The 27229-nt window shown below is 44.8% G+C and overlaps 1 protein-coding gene across 1 annotated transcript in view; it reads left to right on the forward strand.

The window, feature by feature from the left end:
* Positions 1-2167: 2167 nt before the first annotated feature.
* The window catches only part of LOC119440134 (cuticle protein 10.9), a 34252-nt gene continuing 9190 nt past the window's right edge, over positions 2168-27229 (forward strand). Inside the window, exons 1-2 of the mRNA XM_049661384.1 lie at positions 2168-2223; positions 2823-2987. Of these exons, the coding sequence (XP_049517341.1) occupies positions 2206-2223; positions 2823-2987 (183 nt within the window). The 5' untranslated portion in view covers positions 2168-2205. The remainder of the gene's footprint in view (positions 2224-2822; positions 2988-27229) is intronic.

Raw genomic sequence — 27229 nt, forward strand, 5'->3', positions numbered from 1 at the left:
CTACTTGAAATTCCTTTTCTAATGGCATGCACATGTTGGCAATCTTCAAGAAACAGTCACCGCATCTATTATACGAAGTTGTAATTCATGGATTGAATTATGCAATTGCAATGTGGCCGCTATTCCAAAAAACACTAATATATCAATAGTTTACTGTCTGTGAGAAACATTACCAATCACTAGCAACAATAAAACGGAACATTAGCCATATTAAAGCTACATGTAATATACAATATGCAAGAAATGATCTTGCGCAAGAGAAGTTAGAATAAAGTAGTGTCCTTTGTTATCTTCACTTCGGTGACAATATTTGCAACATTATATTGGGTCAGTCAGGAAATGCGACTCTATATGGTCAAATTAAATAATGCTGCAAAACAAAAAAGAAGACGTCAGATATCTGCCAGGATTTGCTGTTTTTCCATGTGCTAAACGATACACCACTAGGGCACTGTCAAATCGCCCGTCGCAAGTACACTGGTGCGAAGGTGACACAGAACCTTTTACATGCTCATAATACACAACTGCTTGGTAGTTGGCGTGAAAATGCCGCTAAGAGACCATTCGATGAACTCTGAATGTGGGACATGTAAAACACGATGTACTCCAGTTTGTATTTGCAAGGTCACGTGTACTATTCTCAAGCTAGTAAGCTAACGACGCACTCGTCATCGCACAAAGACTATGCGACTGAATCATCGACGATGATTTAGTGCATTTTGTGCGAGTAGTGCGCGCCTAACCACGCACGCTAGGGGCAACACTACGCCGGTAAAAAACAAATGGCTTGGAAATCTACGCATTGGAACACATATATATATACACTTGAAAGCCGACAATTCCCTTAAAAAATCAAATATCTTTATGCTACCTTAACTACGACCTGGCGCGTACGTTGGGTTGCTTTCTCGCGAAGTAACGTGGGACCGATACCAGAGATGGTGTAAAAGCTGCTGAGCTTGTTCGGGAGGCAGTGTAATGTTTGGTAGCATACGAAGGGGGTGGGGGATGCCTCTGGGTCTTGTGCCGGGCAGGCGCACAATTACTGTGCTGCAGAACGCGGGGCAAAAATCTGCTTTATAACGTGAAATTTAAACAGCAACGAAAGCTTTCCTTTTCATAGATGCCAACACGTGAATTCCCTTCACCAATATTGTACAGACAATCTCATTTATTCTCCTGTACATCTTCCTAACCCAAATTAAGAGACGACACACAGGAAAAGAACACCAACGTTCGCAGATACGATGCAATGTACAATAGTGTAGCTAGCGGTGCGGCGACTTCATTGGCACACAATAAATATAGAACTTGGAGCTGGAATGGTCATTTAAGATGCAGTGCCAATTATGAGCGGTATATCGATGTAGTGATAAGTATAAAGAAAGTGTAGCACCATTGAAGACGGTAGACAAGTAGGCGGTAGAGTTATGTTAGAAATTTTATTTGTTCATAATCTTTCGTCGATCGTGGCGACGAAAGATGTAAAACCTATATACCTGTAGAGCTTCCCCGAAAATGGTATGTATGTTCATCTCAAAATCTATTAGAATATTATTTTCACACAGGCCACCAACTGTGTGTAGGTCCCGGTGTAATACTTGTTTTTCAATAAATGTAGCAGAAAGCACAGAGAAATATCCCGCAAATAAGAACAACATTCTCATGAATAAATTAAAAGTACCTATGGTTTCATTTAGCCGTACAAACAGAGCAGCGATAATTTCTTAGCAGAGCCTGAGCATTCCCGGTAAAAGAACGAAGGAAGCACAAAAACAGCTCTCAAGTCTCTCCAAGGTAGCTTGCTAAAAAATTATTTCCAATCTCATTTGCGCTTTCCGGTGTCAGGCGGTAGAGTACGCACAATAGGCAGGCGATGTAAAACTATGGCATATTTCACTTGGCCTCGAGGACCAACACAAAGAACAAATCTGCTGCAGGAAGCTCAGCGCATCTCGGCGTGACCAAAGGGTGGACATTCTGTGGCGGTTTTCTTCACGTCTATACCTCCTTGCCACATCGCTGTCCATGGCGCAATCGTGGCAGACAAGTTCGCAAAACCCCTTCTTTCGTTTTCCATCAAAGGAGAGGACGATGGTTACGTAACGTCAGGCGAGGTGTATAAAACACGAGGAGCAGCATTTTTTGAACCACAGTCGCAGCGTAACTATCGTGGTGTGCGGAACAGCCAGCGGTCACCCATCCATGGATATGATGTCTAAGGTAGCAGCGTAGTGACCGATTCGTATGCTCATCTAAAAACAAGCACGTTCTCTTTGTGAGCGTTTCTTTCGCGGGTGCTAATATCATCCTAAGGCAATATAATAGGCTAATATCATCCTAAGGCTAATATCATTCAGACCTTAGACAGCTTAAAAGCTATCTTTTCGCATCTACAGTCATATGTGCAATATTCTCTTAAGAGCCGTTACCAATTTTTGCCAGAAACGATCCCTAATTGCGTAGAAAACGTACTTGTCTTCAATAATGTTCTTTTAAATATAACAAAGCAAGTACTCAGGTAGCACGTCAGCTTATACTGTGCTTTTTTATCTAACATGTACTTAGAAAAAGACTGCATGTCGTCGTCAGGTTACGGTGATAGCTTTCTTAAATTATTAGAAGTGAGCAGTTTCCAAGCACTTTATTATATCGCAAGGTAGGCTGACGCGTTCAATACAGCTGTAGAATGCGAAAGCAATAATAATAACATGCGTTCATGTAAAAGAATAGACAAGTGTAATCGTGCTGCAGTCTAACCAAAATGTACAATTCAGTAGTGGCCAATGCGACAATATTGATCTTAATCTTACGCAATGTAGGTCCCTGTGTTCCTTGCCTTTCTCACCCTTGTGAGAGCTGGTAACATCTTTGGTGGCGGCCAGCAGTATGGTTTCCAAGGCGCTGGTTTTCAAGGCGGGGGTTTCGGAGGACCACTGTACGCTGCGGCTGCTACTCCTGGCGTCTCCGCTGCTGGTGCTTCCTACGTGCGTAAAGCAATATTTCTTATGCGGTACTGGTTCCATTGTGTTGCATTTCCAATTCTTCTTTACTAACACTACAAACATACACGTACTGTTATTCGAGTACGCGCAACATACTGCGGGGCAGACTGAAGCACATGCTAATTGCAATAAAAACGGAGCAGAACTCATGCTACCGCCAGTAATTCGGATGTTTTATTCCGCAAAGCGATAGTAACAACACAGCCGTGTGTTGTACGGGATTGTAGCAATGTTCTAAATGCTTGAATTTTGTGGCACATTGACGAAAGCCTTGTTATATACAGTCAGCACTTCCGTCAGGTCGTAACTATTTTTTTTAGAAAGTTTTCGCAACTTGGCAAACTTGAGATTCTCTTGCTTTGTTGGCTCATTTACCGAAATAGCAAAGAGCTTCAGTGTTCTGATAAAAAATTATGTGGATATATTATTAGGCACTAAATGGTACGATGAACACTCTAATATGCCGGAGATATAAACACAAATGTGCATTCGTGTTTCCGAAGTGTGAGCTAATCATAGTGTATCGCTTGGTGTCCTGTTTATGAATTCTCAATTGCTTCTTTTTAATTCTGATGTTTTATTCCCCAAAGCGGCGCTAACAACACGGTTGTGTGGTAAATGACTTGTGGCATGTTATAAAAGAATTGTAACATTGACGAAGCTATGTGATAGGGCGACCACTTCCATGCGCAATTATCTATTAGATTTAGTGAAAATGTTCACAACAAGACAAAATGCATGTTGTCTTCCTGGCTCGTTTAATTAACTAATACTGAATGATCCTCAGTGTTCTTCAGTATGTTATATTCAGTGGGTATATTAATCAACACTACATGCTACGATGAACACTCTCATAGGCCGCAAATAAACACAACGTGCTTTCTTGTTTCCGAAATGTTAGCTAATTAGCCTCGACAATGTATATCACTTGGTGACCTGTTTTTAAATGATCAATTGCTTCGTTTTAATCCATCAGCCTCCCCAACCATACAGCTTTGGCTACGACACTACGGATGAATTTGGCACCCAGCTCTTCCACAAGGAGCAAGGCGACGCCAGCAACGCAAAGACTGGTTCGTACGGTTACCGCGACGCAAACGGCCTCTTCCGCACAGTGAAGTACGTGGCCGATGCCAACGGATTCCGTGCAACTGTGGACACGAATGAGCCCGGCACCGCTCCCGGTGCCAGTGCAGATGCCGTGTTCAACGCTAATCCTGTGGCGGCACCTGCCGGAGTGGCTAGTGGCAATGCTGGAGCGGGTGGTCCCTGGGCTGGCTAGTCTGTGGTGTTTAGGGACATCCCTAAATACTGAAATTTTTTGCCGAAAAAGTTTGTAAAAGGCTGGAATCAATGACCCAAGCGTCAGCGCTGTTCCAGCATTTTGTCTGCTGTTGTATATAAATAAAAAAGCTTGCACGCGCATCTGTTACGCGAAAATTCTTGCGGTTGTACTTCACAACAGTTGCTCACTGCGATCCATAAAGGGTAGTAATTCGCGTAATGATGATATAAGGGTTTACTACTTCGAGCCGCATAACACTTTAGGCCTGAAGCTCATGAAAACACAAAACAAAATTCACATCACTAAAACACATCACAAAAAATCAATTTTTTGCAAATAAATCAATGTTTGGGCGCTATTACGTAAAGCTATTCCAAACTTTTCTATTCCAATTCTGTAATAAGCCCTGCATGATTGGTTCAAAAATTTTCAGGCCACCCCCTCTTCGCATGTCTGTCACGTGACGTCACAAAAACCACGATAGCGACCCATGTGATACGACGTGCATACACTGATTATGCGTGTATAAACACAACAGAAGAACAATATTTCTTTATTATTTTTTATTTTTTGATTATTAGTTCAGGTTGTTTTTTCCATCTGCGATAATTCACAACATACAAACTTTATACACAGACCAGTTTTTATTATTTGGCACAAACAATTTACTTCTGATTAAAGATGTTCTCCAATTGATTGTGATGTGATTAGACCTGTTGATCTTGCGAACTAGCTCGCTCGCATTCGCGGAGGCAAAGTAACGTAATTGTGATGTAAGGATTACAATGACAGTGCACACATGGTAAATTGCAGATTTTGAAGACGGCTTTCTTTCGAAAGCGGGCGAGTGTCCCGCTGACACTTCGCATTTAGACACCTCATCCTGCTAGTTATATTGTATTTACTCAAATGCACATCATTATTGTACAAAATCTGAAATTCGAGCGTAAAGAATGAATAATGGACAGGAAGGAGGCAGAAGAGTGTGCACAAAATACCATCTTGACTCATGGAATATTTACTGCCAAACAATCGCAGATATTGTACACTGTGTGGAAATGCCACTTGTGAATGCGTACTTGATATATTTTAATGAATGTTTCAACGCTGCTCTAGAAAATATTCCCAGATTTTGTTTTCACATAATTCAACCACATTTATCTTCATAAAGGAGAAATGCATATAAGATCGAAATTTTAAAGCTGCAATTTCTGAGCAAGACCTCATGGACTGTGCTCATCATGGCTGCTGCTGTTATTGGCTGGTTGGTGCTGCTGCAGTTGCTGTCTTGCCTACAGCAACACATCATCCACTCATATAAAAATCGGTTTATATTGTTACGGCTCAGCCAAAGGTGGCGCAAAAGTCAGAAGACGGTGATTTGACGTGTCGATGTGAAATCGGCCTCGACAGCCATCTTGTCTGTATATCGTTGACTGCAGAGCGCAGGATCTGCCTACGCTCGCGTGCTCTTTTGCATAAAGTTTATTCACTCTCTCTCAACACAACACTATAAGCCGATCTGCACTAGTCCTCCAGATTTCGTTACTTGATCACATACTCTGAAATTTTGATGAACATATTTATTCTGGTGCACTCGATTGCGATATCTGCGATCACCTAGCAGTTTTTTTTTACCTTACAAAATCTGTAGCGCCCGTTCATACGCCTCCACTTCGCACGTCTTTTGATAGCAGTGAATTTGTTCGTATTATTTCGATCACTGAGTGGCCACATTTACTTACCTTCGCAGATCCTGAGGCTGCTCTGTCTGAATTTTATTCCGTCATTACTGATGCGATGCAGAGATGCACAACTACATCATCCAAAAGGTGATATCGGGCTCCACGCACCCCTTGGATTACTCAATCTCTTCTTTCTTTTTTACGGAAGAAGGATAACCTATACAATAAAAAACTACAGCTATTCAACTGCAAATTAAAATCACGCTATGCAAAGTATCCGGCTGTATTAGCCACTCTTCTCAAAGCAGTCAAGCGGCACTATTACAGTAAGCAGCTGCAGGACTGTGGAAAAACTTCAGAAAGAAAATGGAAACTGCTCAATCAGTTTTTTAACAAAGTAAAATCACATAAGCAAGTGTCTTCGGTTGTTCAGGATGGTCTTTGCATTAATGATGCTTCAGGGGTTTTGGAAACGCTTTTTCTGAACATTTCTCGTCTGCTTGCTTTGATACCTCTCCTTACTCCTGCACTATTCCCTGTTATCCTCATTCTTTTTTTATATCCTACATTTCCTGAAGAAGTGCAATCGGTTATTACCAATCTGCGCGCCACAGGCCCGGGTTTGGATAACATTAATGGTGATGTCATAAAATTAATCAGTCCTTTAATCGCTCCTGTGCTCTCTCACATGTTTAATTTGGTATTTAAGACGAGTGTTTCTGCAACAGTTCAAGGAAGCAAAGGTATTGCCTGTCTTTAAAAAGGGGGACTGTAAGCTTGTCGAAAATTAGAGGCCCATTTCTGTGCTTCCTTTCCTAGACAAGGTTTTAGAAAAAGTAATTGAAATCCGCCTTAGTAAATATCTCACAAAGTTTCATATTCTCTCGCATTCTCAGTTTGGTTTTCGGGAGGGGCTTTGTACTAATATAGCTATTGCTAACTTCACTGACACAATTAAAAGATGTATTGATAATGGAATTCATGCTGGAACTATTTTCGTTGATTTTGCAAGGGCTTTTGACTCTATTGAGCACAAGATACTACTTATAAAACTGGAGCGTTATGGCATAACTGGACCAGCCTTAAACCTTATATGGAGTTTTCTAAACAATAGGAAACAACGCCTTTCTATTAATGGTGCTAACTCCGACCCAATTACTATGAAATGTGGCGTTCCTCAAGGCTCTATTTTGCGACCGATTCTCTTCTTAATCTTCATTAATGATCTCCCCCAGTGTCTATCTTCATCACAGTGCATATTATATGCAGATGACACCACCATTATTTCTTCCCATACCAAACTTGACAACCTAATGTCCGACCTTCAAACAGATTTAAACTCTCTTCATATTTGGTCCTCTATAAATAAACTAACAATTAACGTAAATAAAACGTGCTTTATACTTTTTACGTGTCCTCGGAAAAATATTCTATTCATCGTTCTCTATGTATTCAATCACAAGAAATCAAAACTAATAGTAGCACTACCTTTTTAGGTGTTGTTATATTGACTCTAACCTAAAATTCCGTGACCATATCTGGCTGTTATATGGAAAACTGCACCAAGACTTCGGGCACTAATTCGCGCTCGAGCTTTTTTTGGATATCACAACACTTGTCACTTTATATTAAGCATTTATTCACAGTCATATCAATTATTCTATTGAGTCCTGGGGCAGCACTTATAATATCCATCTATCACCTCTACTAACCGTTCAAAAACAAGCTATTCCTATTATTTCTTGTGCACCTCGACAATCTCACTCACTTCCGTTCTTTCTTAACAATCGCGTACTACCTTTATCCCTATCCTATTACTATAATCTTGGTCTATTATTTTTCAAAGTTTTTCATCGCTATATCTACCTCGATATAATTCCATCATACGTATTCGTTAATGCTAACTGCACCCGTTTTTCTGTTAAGGTTAATCTACTTTTGCCGAAGGTACGCACTAACTATAGAAAACAAACTATTCTTTCTTCTGCTATATCGCTACGGAACTCCATGCCTACCGACTTAAAACAATGTAACTCCCTTTCCATATTTAAATCAGACTTAAAAGACTATCTATTTGAATAAAAAATTACTGTTCTAATTACCTTGCTATTGTCTATGAATGTAGTCGTCTCTTTTTCAAATTTATTGTGCTGACATGTTATACCATGGTATTATTATTTTTTTTGTTATGTTGTGTCGGTTTTCTTTTGTATTTTTGTACAGCTTTTATTTTTTGTAACTTGTTTTTTTTATTCTATGATTATGCATGATATTATGTAATTATTTCGGTTTTCATGTGCTTATTAATTTTTCACCTATGCAGTGTTAGTTTCGTTTCATTACTCGATATTAAGGGGTCCCGCGTAAGGGGTCCCGCCTGCAGTTTTTACTTTGGGACCCCTTCCTGTATACTACTGTCTATGTACTAATTTACTTATCGATAAAAATGAATTGAATTGAACTGAATGTGCCAGGGACCAGTTCTGTTCTCTTCGAAATTACGGGTTCAGTCAACAAATGGCACCAAAATATCCACACTGCCACAAATATACACTTCAAGGCCGACAATTCCTTCAAAAAAAGCAGCATAACGTATGGTCCAAAATACCAACTCAGCAACTTTTCACAATGGCCAAGACGGCTAACTGGGGTCCACATCCACACTTGGTCTTCGGGACTGTAGCACACCTATCTGTGGCGAATGCTATAACGGCGTGTGTCTGCGTGTTGCTGCTGATGACCGATGTGTAGCGGCGCGAGCTGGCAAGCTTCCTGAGCGCGCTGAGCAAATTTTTCGGCGACAGTAGTTTGGTACTCGGCGTCTTGACTGGGAAGCATAGCTTCCAGCATCGTCTGAACATCGGGGCCGTAAATGAGGCTAAATGGTGTGGAGCGCGTTATTTCTTGTACGGCAGTATTATACGCGAAGGTGACGTAACGCAGGATACGATCCCTTGCTTTGTGCTGCACGTCGATGTACATAGGGAGATCATGTCTGTGATGGTCTTCTTTATTCACTCCGCAAGTCCGTTAGACTGCGGATGGTAAGCAGTCGTCTTTCTATGTCTGGTGTTGCTTAGTTGAAAAATTTCGTCCGTTAGCTGTGCTGTGAACGCCATTGCTCTGTCTGTGATTACAGTGGACGGGGCACCATGGCGCAATAAAATGTGACACATCAACTGCTCTACCTAAGAAGCCGTGGCTTGTGGGAGCGCCTCTGTCTCGGCATAGTGGGTCAGTCGCGACAATCAACCACTTGTTGCCATCGGTTGACAGAGGAAGCGGCCCATGAATGCCCAAGTCGAGTTGATTGGATGGCTTATGGGGCGGCTCGATCGGTCGCAATAACCGGGCGCGCGTCAGTGTCGGTGACTTTCGCCGCTGACATTCATGGCAGCGTTTAACATACTGCTTGACACTTGCCGAAACCCCGCCCCAGTAATGCATCTCGCGCACTCTGGCAAGTAAAAGGAATATCGTCCCGCAAGTCTTTAAGTACCCCTAGGAGCGAGGCTCGATCATTCGAGCAGTCATTCTTCTTGTACAGCTCGCTGTCTCGTAGACAGAAGGACGTCAATACGCAACATAGATAGCGTGTTGTGGTTGTTGAACGGCTCTCTAGGTGGTCGACGATAGGTCAAATTTCAGCGTCGTCATGCTGCCGTCCATTAGGTACGGTGTAGTAATGGCGCCCAGGTAACCGTCATCGTCCTCTGACTCTCGAATGACAGATTCGGCGGGTGCACGCAGCTGTGTGTCGGCGTCTTCGTGCTTCAGGCCAGACTTATAAATGATAGTGACGTCTAATTCCTGTAGCCGCAAGCTCTACCCTGCCATTCGTCCTGAATAATCGCGTATGTTCGCCAACCAACATAGAGCATTGTGGTCTGTCATCACTCGCGATCGCCCACATGACAACGTGACACTCGTTTTCTGTAGTAGAGTAGTTCGCCTTCGGCACGGGACAGCGAGCGGCTTGCATAACCAATTATTCTTTCAATGCCATCTTGATGCTGAACGACTACAGCGCCAAGGCCGATGTTACTGGCGTCAGTACGCCCCTCGGTGCCAGCCTATTCGTCAAAATGTGCCAAGACGTGTGCGGACTCCATGCGTTGTCGTAGTGAAGCGATGACCGCCTGTTGCTCATCCTTCCAGGCAAATGGCGCGTCATCCTAAGAAGGTCAGTCAGGGGTTCCGGTATCTTCGTGAAGGTATGAATATCAGCAAATCCTGGCTCCAGTGATGCGATATAGTGGTCGAAGGTGTCTGCTACGCAGTCCGTCGTTGGAAGCGGCATGCGCGAGAGCCAGGCTTTCATAGAGCATGTTGTGCGGATACATGCTGCACCAACCATCGTAATCACAGACAGAGAAACCGTATTCAGGGAAGCACTTATAGATAATTCCCTTATGATAAGTGGAACGACTCACCACAAGACAATAGCCTTCCATCCACAAACCAGATGATTCACAGAGCACCTAAGCAAAACCCTTGAAGACCTGCTTTCAATGTATGTGGAAGCCAAACGCACAAATTGGGACGAGAGCCTGCCTTAGATAACTTTTTCTTACAACACCGCTGATCAAGAAACAACACGGATGATTCCGTTCAGCCTTGATCATGGGCCAGAAGGACGATGTTGGATGCAAAGCTTCCACACGAATGCGATGGCGCTCACATGGATGCAGATTCGTTAACGCAACGCGCCGAAGAAGCTAGAACACTCACGTGCGTGCGGTTCTGCCATCGGCAAGACTACGACGCAGGCCTCTATAACGCTCGCAATGGACCAGTAACCTACGAAACTGGCGATAGAATGTGGGACTGGACCTCCATCCGAAGACGGGGACTATCCGACAAGCTGTTCAGGTGATACTTCGTGCCGTATCGAGTACTACGATGGCTAAGTGGCATTACCTATGAGGTTGTCCCAAATAGCCCCTTTTGCACGAGGCGCCGCCAGCACAGTTCTGAAGTTGTGCAAGTAGTACGCATGAAACCGTACGTCAGCGAGTGATTGTGCGAGGTACTTCCGCCCAGCGACCTCCTCTAGCATCGGATCGATGCTGCTGCTTAGAGGGAGGCAAATGCCGCGTCTCTTCTATAAGTCGACGACAAAGACAACGTTGGGAACTTTAGTAGGCTTGGTCTCATGCGTCGCCCAACGGAAATTCAAATACGAATTTGTCTCTGCAATCCACAACTAAAAGAAGCTGTTTTTGTTATATGCGTCTTGGTCTCCTATTTTCGTCTTTATGCCTATAATGTTATGCCTTAGTAACCAGCATCTGGCGCATATGTTGGGTTGCTTTCTCGCGAAGTAACGTGGGACCGATACCAGAGATGGTTTAAAGCTGCTGAGCTTGTTCGGGAGGCAGTGTAATGTTTGGTAGCATACGAAGGGGGTGGGGGGTGCCTCTGGGTCTTGTGCCGGGCAGGCGCACAATTACTGTGCTGCAGAACGCGGGGCAAAAATCTGCTTTATAACGTGAAATTTAAACAGCAACGAAAGCTTTCCTTTTCATAGATGCCAACACGTGAATTCCCTTCACAAATATTGTACAGACAATCTCATTTATTCTCCTGTACATCTTCCTAACCCAAATTAAGAGACGACACACAGGAAAAGAACACCAACGTTCGCAGATACGATGCAATGTACAATAGTGTAGCTAGCGGTGCGGCGACTTCACTGGCACACAATAAACATAGAACGTGGATCTGGACTGGTGATTTAAGTTGTAGTGCCAAATATGAGCAGTGTAATAATGTGGTGATATATATCAACAAAGAGTAGCACGACCAAAGATGGTAGACAAGCACGCGGCGGAGTTATGTTAGAAATTGTATTCGTTTAGAAATTTTACACTTTAGAATTTCTGATACCTATGCAAATACATAGCTTCCCCGAAAATCGCATAGATATTCATCTCAAATTCTTCTGGAATAATATTTTCACAAAGGCCACCAAGTCTGTGTAATTGCCGGCGGAACACTTTTTTTTGCAATCAGTGTAGCACAAAACACAGAGAAATAGAGGATAAGGACGACATTCTCATAGGTAAATAAAAACAACCTATGGTTTCATTTCGTCCTCTAAACAAAGCAGCGATAAATTGATGCTAGAGTCTGGGTGTTTCCCGTAATTCTGGTGAAGTCACGAAATTACAAAAAAGAACTCTCAACTCTCTCAAAGGTAGCGGGCAAAACAAATATTTGCATTCTACTTTGCCCTTCCATTTGTCGGGTAGTAGAAAGCACAATAGGCAGGCGATGTAAAACTATGCCATTTTGCACTTGACTCGGAGGACCAGCATAAAGAACAAAGCTGCTGCAGGAAGCTCAGTGCGTCTCGGTGTGCCTAAGGGGTGCAAATTCTGTGGCGCTTTTCTTCACGTCTATACCTCCTTGCCACATCGTTGTCCACAGTGCAATCGTGGGAGACAAGCTCGCAAAAGTCCTTCTCTCATTCTCCATCACGGGAGAGGACGAGGGTTACGTAACGTCAGGCAAGGTGTATAAAACACGAGGAGCGGCATTTTTTGAGCCACAGTAGCAGCGTAACTGTCGTGGTGTACGGAACAGCCAGCGGTCACCCATCCGCGGATATGATGTCTAAGGTAGCAGCGTAGTGACCAATTCGTATGCTCACCTAAAAACAAGCATGTTCTCTTTGTCAGCGTTCCTTTTGCGGGTGCTAATATCATTTAAGGCAAAATGGCCTAGGACGCTTTCTGAGGGTACATATATTACAGGTTACAAGCATTATTTTCGCATCTACAGTTACATGTACAATATTCTCTAAGAGCCGCTATCAATTTGTGTCTTCAAGTGATCCGTTTGTCTGGAAGATCTACTTGTCTTCAATCACGTTCTTTTTAAATATAACAAAGCAAGTACTCAGCTAGCACGCCAGCTTATACTCAGCTTTGTCATCAAACATGAACTTAGACACATGCTGCATGTCGTCGTCATGTTATTTTGATAGCTTTCTCAAATTATTATAATTGAGCAGTTTGCAAGCACTTTATAGATCGCAGTGTAGGCTGACACTTTCAGTACAGCTATAGAACGCGAAAGGGATAAGAATAACATGCGTCCATGTAAAGAATAGAGAAGTGTAATCGTGTTCCAGTCTAACCAACAAAATGTGTAATTCAGTATGTGATGATATTGATGTTAATCATACGCAATGCAGGTCCCTGTGTTCCTTGCCGTTCTCACCCTTGTGAGAGCTGGAAACATCGGCGGCGGCGGCCAGCAATATGGTTTCCAAGGCGCTGGTGTTCAAGGCGGGGGTTTCGGTGGACCACTGTACGCTGCGGCTGCTACTCCTGGCGTCTCCGCTGCTGGTACTTCCGACGTGCGTAATGCAATATTTTTATGCGTTACTGGTTCCATCGTGTTGCACTGCCAAGTGTTATACCAACACTCTAAACATCTACGTATTGTTATTCAACTACTACTTTAGCTGCATGCATTTTGGTTAGGAAGGTGCAAAACATACTACGCTGCAGACTGAAGAATATGCTAATTGCTATAAAACGGAGCAGACATTATGCTACCGCCAGCAATTCTGATGTTTTATTCCCCAAAGCGGCGGTAACAACACGGTTGTGCGTTAAAAGACGTGTGGCATGTTACAAAAGAATTGTAACATTGACGAAGCTATGTGATAGGGCCACCACTTTCATGCGCAATTATCTATTATATTTAGTGAAAATGTTCACAATAAGACAAAATGCATGTTGTCTTCCTGGGCTCGCTTAATTAACTAATACTGAAGGATCCTCAGTGTTCTTCAGTGTGTTATATTCAGTGGGTATATTAATCAACACTACATGCTACGATGAACACTCTCATAGGCCGCAAATAAACACAACGTGCTTTCTTGTTTCAGAAATGTGAGGTAATCAGCCTCGACAATGTATATCGCTTGGTGACCTGTTTTTAAATGATCAATTGCTTCTTTTTAATCCATCAGCCTCCCCAACCATACAGCTTTGGCTACGACACTACGGATGAATTTGGCACCCAGCTCTTCCACAAGGAGCAAGGCGACGCCAGCAACGCAAAGACTGGTTCGTATGGTTACCGCGACGCAAACGGCCTCTTCCGCACAGTGAAGTACGTGGCCGATGCCAACGGATTCCGGGCAACTGTGGACACGAATGAGCCCGGCACCGCTCCCGGTGCCAGCGCAGACGCCGTGTTCAACGCTAATCCAGTGGCGGCACCTGCCGGAGCGGCTAGTGGCAAGGCTGGAGCGGGTGGTCCCTGGGCTGGCTAATCTGAGGTGTTTAGGGACATGCCTAATTATTAAAAGTGTTGTTTGTGCGCAAAATCTTACGAAGATATCTTCTGGAATAAATGACCTAACCATCAGCACTGTTGCATATAAATATGTTCGCAGACAATTTTTTACGCACACCTGGGGGGCAATAACCTAAAATGACTCCAAACTGTTTTGATTCCAAACTCCTGACGTCAAATTTACGTAACCACTGATTCAAGCATCGGGCGATGACCCGCAGCGTTTTCTGAACAACCCAATCACACTCTCCTCGTTTTTAGGAGGTCACCATTGTTCGCTTTAAAACCAATAACATTGTCTAGACTCAGTGGTTTTTCTTATCTAATTGGCTGACAAGAGGCGAGGAGCACGCTCTTGTGGAGAGGGTTTCGATGGGGCCGAACCAGCACATTGGAACTAGATAACCGCATGAAGAGGGTGGTGCCGGCTTCACGGATTGGTCCGCTTCGCGTTGCTTAGCTAGCGGTGGCTCGTCGAAAATCGCGGCGGCGTGCAACGGAAAGACAAAAATGCCGCTAAAACGGATCCTCAGGAAGGAAGAGTTTGCAGAGCGATGTCGTATGCATGCCGAAAGGGTTCGATAACGTTTTACTGCCACACAAGAAGGTTTATCTTGCGCTAATGAATACATGCTCACCGGCAGGTGCGAGTAGTGAGGGCCTGAGCGATCGGCGGGCAGCCATCTTCTATTCCTATCGGAACGGGGCAGTCTGTGGCCATTCAGAAAAAGTTTCTGTTTTGTTCGGCAGACTAATGCATTTTATTGGCTTGCACGTCGCTTTGACGTGGTGATTTTTGGAGGTTTTGTGACGTGGCGTGCCAGACAGGCGAAGTGGGCGTAGCCTGAAAACATTGGACCAATAGCAGAGGGCTGATGGTGAAAATGCGTCGAATCAGAAATGATTATTTTTCTTTTGTGCGGTTCAATCATGCATATAAGTGTGTACTTGTTATATCAGATGGGGAGACAGGGGAAGTTGGGAGTGGCCCGAAAATGTTTTGACTTATCGTGGTGGGCTGATTGCAGAAATTGAAATCAAAACAGTTTGGAATCATTTTATGGTATAGTGCCCCTGCTACGCCAAAATTCTTGCGGTTATAGTTAGCAGGAGTTGCACGCTGCGAGCAGAAGAGGTAACTCGCGCAATGATGACGCAAGCATTTATACTTTTCAGCAGCTTAATTCTTTTGGTCTGCTGCACATGAAGAGACAAAAGAAAGTTCACGTAAACAAAACGGATCCAGAAACAAAGTTTCGCGTGTGAGGTGGCATAACCGATACGTCCAAGGTAAAAGTGCTTAGTAAGCTCGTTGTAGGTGGAGGGCGCGTCCCGATTCTCAACGGAGTCGTCTATGGAGCGTGTCGGAGCCGCGCGGTAGGCAATATCTGCGCGGTAGGCAGGGCATATAAGCCGACTCGTTGAGATCAGGGGGGAGCAGCCTCAATTCGACCCAGATGTGCAGAAAAAGCAGATAAAATGATGCGTAATCGTTTTGCCCGCAAGCAGTTTGAGGATCTGCTTCGAGATGGTGCTCTTTTCCAATGCCCTGACCGCAGAACGGGAGTCGCTGTAGATAGCGTCTCTCGAGTCATCTAATAAAGCTAAGACAATTGAAATTTGTCCAGTCAGTTCAGAATGTTCCGCCCGAACCTAGGCATCATTAGACACCAGTGGCGCACCGACGGGGGGGGGGGGATTCGGGGGTTGTAACCCCCCCCCCCTGAGGCCGACTTAAACCCCCCTTTTGTTTAACCCCTTTTCTTTCCTTAGGCATTTGAGTACTGCAACTAAGATGTAAGACGCGCAATCGTCTGCACACTCGCAAAAAGTGAATTTTTTTACAATTTCCCGTGAAGAAATCGAAATTAGTGCTGTTTAGATGGCATTGGCAAACTGTCAACCCCCCCTCCCCCCCCTGGCAGAGATCCTGGGTGCGCTACTGTTAGACACCTTTTGTTTACCGACAACCACAACAATTGTAAATATACGCCGACTTCTGTAGGCTGCTGCACCCACAAATCTGACCGGTCGCTGATCGCTATGTATCTGCTTGACGAGGTTGGCCCCTTTCGCCTTACGCAGACCCCGCTTATGTTCGGGGTGCGTATTACTAGGGATAGCTGCCACAGTAAGAATCTCCCGTACAGAGTGGGGAAGACTTGAGCATAGCTGCGTACAGCGCATAGGACTGGTAACCAAGCTCCCGCAAGATACAACTCCCTAACTTGGACGTGGAGACAAACCGAATTGCGCGCGCTCCTGGGCATCCGCAATCTCCTCTAGGGTATTATGCATATGCAGTTGTAATAAGCGATCCGTGCGGGCATACGACAGAACTCGTTTGGCAATGTTCTTGAGTTGTGTGCTCAATTTGTCCTTTTCAGCACTTTTCCACTGGTGCATAGCCGCCACATACGTGAACTGCACAAGACGAAAGCGCGCATCAACCGAATAAGGTTATCCTCTTTGAGTCCATGGTGCCGATTCGACACTCTCCTAACCATTCGAACGGCATTGTCCATCTTAGCAATTAGCTTATGCACGGTCTCCCCATTCGTGCCTCCCGATTCTATAATCATGCCCAGAACCTTGATCCAGTCGACCCAAGGTATGTGGGCTCTGTCCTTTGTACTAAACGGAATGTCCCTAGTCTCGAAACCCAGTCCTTGGGTTTCGGGCCTCGCGTTTTAGGACTATAGAAGACGGGCTCCGATTTCGAAGGGGGACACGTCAGACCAGTACGTTCCAAATGAGCCTCTATGGTAATATGGCATCCTGAAGGGCTCCCTCCACATATCCATTACTGCCTCTCGTGCCCCAAATGGTGACGTCATCAGCATACATGATATGCTTAAAGCCATCAATTTCCAGAAGCTGCCTGCTAAGTCCTACGATGGATATGTTGAATACAGAAGGGGAAATGACAGCGTCTTGTGGCGTACCTTTGCCACCACGTTCGAGTAAAGGCCATTGCAATTAGGCAACCCCGAGGGTAGCCGTCCGGCCCGTTAGAAACGGCATGGCATTTAGACTTTTTAGAAATTTAGAAATTTTGAGGAGAAATTCACTCTAGAATGTGCGAGTGGAGAATGTTATGGAAAGCCCTTTTGAGGTCCAAACCTAGAATGGCCCGGACATCCCCGGAGCAACCCTTCAAGACTTGATGCTTAATCATCTTCATAGCGTCCTGCGTGTACAAGCCTGCTCAATATCATGTCATGGTGTAGGGATAGATATTGTTATCCCCCAGAAAACGAGTGAGACGGTTGAGGATCGACCGCATGCTCAGAAACGTTGTCCCCACAGGACGTGAGTGAGATGGGCCTCAGGTTGTCAACACTGGGCGCTTTGCCCTGTTTGGGAATGAGGGCAGTCTTCCGTGGAATCGGGGCGATTCCGCGGCGCCACATTTGATTAATCTCATCTTTGAGGTACTCAGTCGACCTATCGTCAATATTGAGCTGTGTCTTCTTAGAAATGCCATCCGATCACGCGGCGGGCCTGCCATTAAATCCGTGCAAAGCTATGCGAATATCATCTACCCCTAACTAGTTTCAGTTACGTGACTTCAAGGCCAACACCGCCCAAAAAAGGAATGTCGCTGGCACCACTCGACTAGGCGCAGCGGTAATGCTTCAGTAACTTGATAACTACATGCTGCGTTAACGCAATGATCCGCTAGGGGAAACTGTTCGGATGTTAACTCACGGAAGCAACTCGTTGCAGTCACGCTCTTAGTACGTCAAGGGGCTGTTATTTAAAACCGGCCTTATCATCATTTAAGAAGGTTGGAGCATCTTATAATCGAGGTCGCTGAGCCACTAAGGCCGTTTAAAAGCGACCACGGTTGTTTCAAAAGACCCATTAATTATTCCTCCCACCAGGCTACGGGATAAAAAATTCACGTGGGCGCATTGAAGCAGGGGTGTGTGCCTTTCAGGCGGCCCCTGAATAGGCCCCTTGTAAATTTTGGTTAGACACTGGGAAGTGTGAGGCGCAGTCTATGGAACGTCTGGCCGAAAAAAAAATCAAATTTGGTCTTTATGAAAAAGAGAAATGTAAAGGTCGTGTTGGCATGCAGCCAGCAGGCGCGCGTCATGCCGACAGAAACACTCTTTCCCAGTTTGCATCGTTTTGTAGCGTCAGCTAGACGGCTCTCTTTACGGCTTTCTTCCACAGAGGAGCCCAGAGTCCTGAGGAACTTCACCTACACTTTTCTTTCTTTCGTCTTTTCTTTTCTTTCTTGGCTTGCTTTATTGCTGCGCGGTGCATTTCGAATGGTGGCAATGGGTGTTCCACATTGAAAAAACATATCGAAGCCCACGTACCTTGGCCGATGATGTTGCAGGCGATGTGCCTTGCGTAAATGGATTTGCGCTTATGGCCTAGACTCTCTGGCTGAAAGCGCGGCTCCCTTGAGAAGAGCACGCGTGCACCTGTTTGCAATATCTGCTATTTTCACGGCCGTGCATTGATTTGATGCTTAGGAGACAGGATCTTTAGCGCGGGGTTTGCGCAGCGCGCTTTTCTGTTTGCAATGTCGGAACCTGTCGAGTGGCCCTCTAAGCTTAGTGCACAACTGCAGATTGTGTTACAGTTGTTTCAGTGCACCGTCGTTGGGGCACCTCGTCGCACGGCAAAATAGCAAAAACGCTGGTAGCTTAGTCTCCGTATCATGCGTCATGTTAGCTCCAGGTCGATAACTCACGTTACCGTGCCGAATCACATAACATTGTACGTATTCGATGGAGAACAGGCTATGCGCACATCATAACTGATTCATTCACTCATGAAGCAGCTCTGGCGCTATGATAGATACCATAGTGGAGGCCCCCGATGAACAGCTTTTTTTCTAGGCACTATACATTATTCACGTGCTATTTTTTTTTCTTCATTTTGATATTTACCATAATTGTTTTGCACGGATGCCTTATTAGAGTGTTTCACTATGTGACCTAGTTCAGTAAGCTACATAACTGTAACATCACGGAACATTTAATATTATATGCTGATTCTGATCTGCGGTTCATTATTGTGTACCTAAATCTACGTACACGTGTGTTCTTGCTATTATTCGTAAATGCGGCCGCCGCGGCTGGGAATTGAACCTACGACCTCGTGCTCACCAGCACAATGCCATAGACATTGAGATACCGTGGTTATTCCATACAACGAGAAGCCCACAGTTGCAGCCGATGATCGAAAACTGTGCCTTCGTGATTTTTTCTAGCAGTTATGCAGCATCTGGTACAGATTGCACGGTCGCAAGTGTTATACAAGTGTTGGGCGCGTGTTTTTTGTAGCGCGTTTGGTTAAGTATATATATCTTCGAGCGATCAATGGGTGAAACGTATTTTGTGGGTCAAATAAAGGCTTTGGCCATGATTACTAAATAGTCTCTCTTAACATTTAGCGTCATTGCAGGAATTCCGCGGAACATTTTTCTGGTGACTACGGAGAACAACCATCGCCGTTATTTTTCCATATTCTTCGAGATTTGCGGAGTGTTACTGGTGAAATAGGGCAACGTGTAATTATCGTGGTTCCATCATGGATTTTCTCGTAATGTACCAACTCAACAGTTAAGAAATGATATATGAATTTTTTTATCATGCGCGTGCAATGTTTCTATAGTATCTCAAGACGACGTATTATGACAATTGGTATTGCGACCTGAACAGGTAAAATTGCATGTTTTTTCCTCTGCATTTACTAATGCAAGTTCTGCATCTTGCATGCGTGTTTGGCGTTGTCCTAAAAAGGCCTGAATGTGCCAAATTATTTCTGTGGAAGCCATTAAGGTAGATGAAGGTTCATGAATGGTAAAAACTGTCAAACACACAACCTGGAAGCATGTGTCGCACTTCCTGAGGTAACACAGACCCTTGCCCACATTACAAGGAACCTTGCACCAGGTCCAGACCGGATAACGTATAAAGTACTCCAAAACTTAGACGACCAATCTCTTCAAGAGCTAATGGATATCTTTAACGAGCACTGGCAAAAGCATAGATACCCTACCGGGCGATGGGAAACACGCACATGTTACCCTTATTCCTCCACCGGGTAAATCCTCGCTCTTCTAGAATTTAAGGCCTGTCTACCTAATGGGTTGTGTAGACAAATTTTCTCCCCGACACTCACTTTCGCTTCTACCTAACCTATCGCTCATAGGATGCCCTCCTGCACAATAAAAAGACCACATTCTACCCCAAACAGCAGGCGTACGTCGCCTTAGAGCCATTCTTGTACTTGACATCGCAAAGGCCTTTGACAATGTAGGCCACCAACATATCCTGAAAACCCTGGCGACCACAAGCTGCGGCCGTAGGATCTGGCAGCATGCCGAAGTCCTTTTAGAATATCGCACCGCCGAGAGTAGATTTAGCCTACACACTTGCAGTCCTTTACCCTACCGAACAGCGGCACAGCACACAGTGTGTTCCTATTCGAGCACTCCACGTCCCCAATCGTCAAGAGCGCTTTGGAGCGCATGTTGCATCAGCCAATATAATTTGTAGAACCTGCCCCCACTCTAAAAGCAGGTTGACAAAGCAATTTTTTCCTTTATTTTTTTATTTATTTCATACTGCAGACCAAGAATTGGTCGAAGCAGGACATGTACAAGCGGTAGGATAAACGTACAAACACAAAAGATAACATAGGAAAATATTACGCAATATGGAAACATCACATCAATTAATAGTACGTATCACCAATTAACAGTACGTAACATGGGAAAAAATAACGCAAATGGAAATGCCAATTAACAGTACGTATCAAGGCTCTAAGTAGCAGAAAATTGGCTATGATCACTTAGACGGTTCTATTCTAACACAGTACGCGGGAAAAAAGAAAACTTAAACGCGTTAGTTTTAGCAAAGTACGGGGTTAAAGAATGCGCTTGGTGATGTCGTGTGTGTCTAGTGGACAGAGGAGATAAATATGCATGTGGGTCAAGGGCTAACTTACGATTAAGAAGTAGGTAAAGAAAGTTGAGGCGGTTCTTTTTTCGTCGTAGTTCAAGTTTTTCAATGTTGTTAGCAACCATGAGTTCAGACGGTGAGTCTGTACTTTTAAATTTAGAATAAACAAACCTAACTGCCTTTCTTTGTACAACTTCAAGTCTTTTTATGTTAGATTTAGTGAAGGGGTCCCATACAACACAAGAGTATTCTAGTTTAGGTCTTATATAGGTAAAGTAACTGAGAAATTTAATGTTAGAAGGAGAAATTCTAAGCTTATGCTTTAGAAAACATAACTTACCAAAGGCGGAAGAACATATGTTGTCTATGTGTAGGTTCCAAGATAGGTCATTAGTTATTGTTAAGCCGAGATATTTGTAGCTGGTTACCTGTTGCAGTGATGATGAGCCAAGGTTATACGTAAAGTCAAGAGGTGTTTTTGTACGAGTTACACAAAGATAAAAATTTTTTGTACGTTTAGAGCCATACCATGTTCATTACACCAGTTTAATATGTTATTAAGACTAAAATTCAAATTGTGTTGATCATTAGTACAAGTAACTTGACGAAAAAGCACACAATCATCCGCGAACAGTCTGATTTGAGTTCCTGGTAGTACTACGTTAACAATGTCATTTACATAAAGTAAAAACAACAATGGCCCCAGAACACTGCCCTGGGGCACGCCTGATGTTACAGGAAGAAAGCTCGAATTGTTCCCATCTACTGAAACAAACTGGGCACGTTCCGTCAAAGAGTCTTCAATCCATGCAATAAATATATCTGGCAGATTAATGTCGTTATGTTTCGTAATTAGTTCGTTATGAATAACTTTGTCAAATGCCTTACTAAAATCGAGGAATATGACGTCCATTTGACCATTCTTATCCAGAGCTTCTGCAAATGAATGAACCACTGTGACTAACTGAGTTACGGTTGAATAACCCTTTTTGAAGCCATGCTGAAAGTTAGTTAGTATAGAGTTTTGTTCGAAGAATTCCGCAATGCGTTTAGATATTACATGTTCGAGCATTTTAGAAATTGGTGATGTTAATGAGATAGGACGGTAATTTTCTAAGAGTAAATGGTTGCCTTTCTTAAAGATGGGAAAAACACGAGCCCTCTTCCAATCACTAGGTAGTTTTGCAGTTAACAGTGAACATCGAAACAGCACAATGACAAAGTGAGCAATAATTTCTGCATAGCGGCGAAGAAATACATTAGGTATGTTGTCTGGACCACAAGATGATTTTGTGTTGAAGTTCAAAATCGTGCCCGTATTGCCGTTTTTTCGCAACGGAACTTTATCATTCAAACCATGGTCCCAGACAAAAGGCACGTTGTTAATATATAGTTTATCGAATGCTAGTGAAACTTTATCTTTCTTGTCGCGGTTCAATTTCGCACTAGCCCACAATTTCTTTCTGATGTCACGAATTCTTTGTGAAAAATCTTCACCTATGGAAAGATTCGTGCCCTTTAGTTGAAAACCGCTTTTCAGTATTGCAGTTTTACTTCTTGTATCTAAGAGTTTGAGAATCACAGGTCTCGTCGAGTCAGGTCGTCGTTTGCCTAGTGTATGTATACGCTAGATTTGCACGCTGTCAAGCTCAAGAACATCCTGAAAAATGCCTTTATTTACCGCAGTTTCAAGTGCTGTGTTTGTTTCGTCTTCGTTTTCTGGAAGTCCGTAAACGATCAAGTTTGACCGTCTACTATGATTTTCCATGGCATCAATTTTAGCTTCAAGTACTTGAATTTCGTTTTGCATGCAGTTAATCTGATCCTGAAACGGTGTTACCCTTTCTTCGAGAGCGGAAATTGTATCTAATTTCTTCTCAATGTCTACCAGACGAGTTTCCTTGATTTCTTTAATATCCGAAGCAAGTTCCTTAAGGTGTTTAGCGATTTGCGCCAAATCAGGACCCGGATTTTGTTCTATATCTCCCCCAAGCAACAATAATTTCCTGAGTGAATAAGTGAGTAAATTTAGCGTAGCACACAGCCGAGGGCACGGCAGCATCAAAAGAAAACGGTCATCGGAACGAAAGCATTTACCAGAATTCCGTCTTACCTGCACAATGAAAACAAACGGATTTTGAATGGTCCGCATGTTTCCGATGCCGCCGTGTCCTGTGGCCGCAAAGTAAGCTGGCAGCCCTTTTATAGTCGGCCAACATGGTGTCGCCACCTGTGGTGGTGCTGCGCAGCGTTCCAGGCACAATGACGTAGAGCGATGATTCAGTCGTTCCCGCGGCGGCCAGCTGAACTCTTGTAGCACGTGCCGAGGCAGTTCATCGTGATGAAGCGTACTGGTAGCAGCCACACGCGGTTCCGAGCAACTTGATACAGGATCTTGCAGAAGGCTAAGGATCTGCACAATGAAAACAAACGGATTTTGAATGGTCCGCATGTTTCCGATGCCGCCGTGTCCTGTGGCCGCAAAGTAAGCTGGCAGCCCTTTTATAGTCGGCCAACATGGTGTCGCCACCTGTGGTGGTGCTGCGCAGCGTTCCATGCACAATGACGTAGGGCGATGATTCAGTCGTTCCCACGGCGCCCAGCTGAACTCTTGTAGCACGTGCCGAGGCAGTTCATCGTGATGAAGCGTACTGGTAGCAGCCACACGCGGTTCCGAGCAACTTGATACAGAGAGAGAGAGAGAGAGAAACGAGAAGGGAAAGGTAGGGAGGTTAACCAAGGACGTGCCCGGTTGGCTACCCTACGCTTGGGGAGAGGGAAAGGGGAAGAATAGATAAGGAGCGAGAATACGAAAAAAAACACATAAAGAGTCAGTTATTCACACAGTCAGTCGCAGAGGAAGGTCCACTGTCACAAGCGCTCATATAGTCCAGTCTCCTTCAAGAACTGAAGAAGAGCTTTTGTGGCCTTTCGCATGCAGGAATGCGTAAGCCATGGTCCCAGAATCTTTTCCTCTGACAGCACTCTGCTATCTAACATGCTGAGTTGAGTTTGAAGAATCCGTCGTTGAGCGTCAAAAGCTGGGCAATGACACAGAAGATGCTCTAGCGTCTCATCGCAGCCGCACAAATTGCATGCCGCACTGTTAGTCATTCCTATTAGGAATGAATAGGAATTTGTAAATGCGACGCCCAACCACACGCGACACAGTAAAGTTGCTTCACCACGGGAGAGTCCAGGTGGCAGGCGAAGTCGCAATTTAGGGTCGAGAGAATGCAAGCGTGAGTTGCTGAAACCTGGTGAATTCCATCTTTGAAGTGTGATGTGGCGAGCAAGTGATTGAAGTTGCCGCGCAGCGTCCGTTCTTGAGAGTGGTATAGGCACTCGCTGATGTTTTTGATGAGCCGAGCGAGCAGCTTCATCGGCGCTGTCGTTGCCAACAATTCCGCAGTGGCTCGGCAACCACTGAAATACGATGTCGTGTCCTTTCTCGATCGCATGGTGATGAGCTTGTCTTATTTCGTACACTAGCTGTTCGTGTAACCCGTGACGTAGGGCAAACTGCAGAGTTTGTAGGGCTGCTTTCGAATCGCAGAAAATGGCCCAGCGATTTGGTGGTTGCTGGAGCACGTAATGGATTGCACCTTGAAGAGCCGCAAGTTCTGCTGCTGTCGACGTGGTGTTGTGAGAGTACTTAAATTGCAAAGAGACGGCGTCCGATGGAACCACCACTGCTCCGGTTGAACTGTTGGAATTAGTGGAACCGTCCGTGTAAATATGTATTCGGTCAAGATAAGACTCGTGTAGGCAAAGCAGGGACAACTGCTTCAGGGCTAAGGGTGACAGGTCTGATTTCTTAGCAATCCCATGAACTGAGAGGCACACGCGAATTTGCCGGAGACACCACAATGCCGATGTTGGGCGTTTTGCAGGCTTGAAGCCAGAAGGTATCGACTCGTGTTGTCTCGTCACAATACTACAGTATGTAGCCTGTGGTCGTCGCGCTGGCAAACTGGCTAAATGGTGGGATGGTAGTCGTGAAAGGTGTCGAATGTGCGCTCTTAGCGTCTCTGCGACGATGTGGGTGGTGATCGGATGCTCCTGTGCAATGACAATCGTCGCAGCTGTCGAAGAACATCTCGGGAGGCCAAGACATGTCCGAAGTGCTTGGGCTTGTACGCTCTGTAGTGCAAGGAGATTAGTCTTGCATGTGTTCGACAAGACTGGAAGACTGTAGCGAAGAAATCCGAGAAATAGTGCCGTGTAGAGCTGTAACATAGAGCGCACGGATGGTCCCCACGATTTTCCAGCTATGAACTTAAACATATTCTCAATACAAATGAGTTTTTTCTTCATGTTGGAGACATGGGGACTCCAGGTGAGGTCTCGATCCACAATAACGCCTAAAAACCTGTGAGTTTTCTTATATGCAATTGAGTGGCCCTCGATGCGCACTGGGTAGAAATACATCGGTTTTCGTGTAAATGCCACTAGTGCACATTTTTCCGTAGATATTGTCAGACCTTGTCGGCGAAGGTATGCCACTGTCAGGGTTGCTGCTTTCTGTATTCTAGCGCGCACTTGTGGCCGTGTCACGCCGGACGCCCAGATGCAAATATCATCTGCGTAGAGCGAGACATTGGTGGTCTGTGGTAGCGTTTCGGTAAGCCCCACTAGAACGAGGTTGAAAAGAGTCAGACTCAACACTCCGCCTTGTGGGACACCACGACTGGAAATATATCTATTTGTCGGGCCATCTTCTGTAAGAACAAACACTGATCTCCTTGAGAGATAGCTCCTAATCCATCTAAAAACGTGGCCTCCAAGTTCTGCAGCCTCAAGAGCTTGGAGAATGACTTCGTGGGTTACGTTGTCGTAGGCACCTTTTACGTCTAAGAAGAGTGCCACAGAGAGACGCTTCATAGCTTTTTGGTGCTGCACGGAGGTCACAAGATCAATGACGTTGTCTATTGAAGACCGTCCACGTCGAAAACCAGCCATAGCATCAGGGTAGATGTTATAGTATTCAAGGTACCACTCCAGACGTGTCAGCAACATCCTCTCCATGACCTTACCGATGCAACTCGCAAGTGCAATCGGTCGGTACGATGTAAGGTCCAGCGGAGACTTTCCAGGCTTCAGTAGAGGCACCAATCGGCTGCACTTCCACTCGTCGAGGACTATGCCGTCATGCCAAGACTTATTGAAGATATCCAGCAAACAGCATTGCGCTGTTGAACCCAAGTGTCTTAAGGCAGCGTAGGTCACCCCATCGGGACCGGGTGATGACGACCGCCTGCACATAGCCAAAGCCGCTTGCATTTCTTCCATAGTAAAAGGCACTTCCATACTTTGATCTCTCGCGACAGGGACATCATGTAGCGAGAGGTCCATCAGTGGAACGATGTCACCAGTAACCTTTGCACAAAAATCACCAGCGACTTCAAGCTCTGGTCGACTTTGATGTAGAGCGAGTGCTGTGAAGGGATGACGTTGTTGTGGAAGTGATCGAAGACCCTGAAGAGTTCTCCACACGGGGGATAACGGCTTGCGAGGATCCAGGGAATCGCAGAAGCTCTTCCATCGTCGGTCCTGAAGTTTGTTCATCTCACGCTGAATTTTCTTCTGAATGCGTCGGGCTTCCCTCAAGTCATAAATAGACTTAGTACGCCTATATCGTCTCTCGGCCCGCCGGCGTATCGCACGAAGCCTCTCCAGTTCTTTGTCGAAATCTGTGCGTCTTGTCGATGGTGTATACGTCCGCGTAGAAGCCTGCAGCGCTTGTATGATAATGTCTTCAAGGGGCTCGGGATGTTCCTGTCTGCACTTGTCCTCGATCGAAAGTTGGTATGCTTGCCAGTCAGTCTGTCTTGACAGCATAGGCGAACTAGAACTGTCAAAGCCTCTGACATTAATGTAAGTAGGCATATGGTCACTGCCATGAGTTTCAATGTCTGTGAACCATTGAACTTTAGAATGTAAACTATGAGACACTAATGTCAAGTCCAAGCAGCTACTGTAAGTCGCCCCTCGGAGATAAGTCGGACC

Source organism: Dermacentor silvarum, chromosome 2 (genome assembly GCF_013339745.2).
Source record: "Dermacentor silvarum isolate Dsil-2018 chromosome 2, BIME_Dsil_1.4, whole genome shotgun sequence".
Lineage (NCBI taxonomy): Eukaryota > Metazoa > Arthropoda > Arachnida > Ixodida > Ixodidae > Dermacentor > Dermacentor silvarum.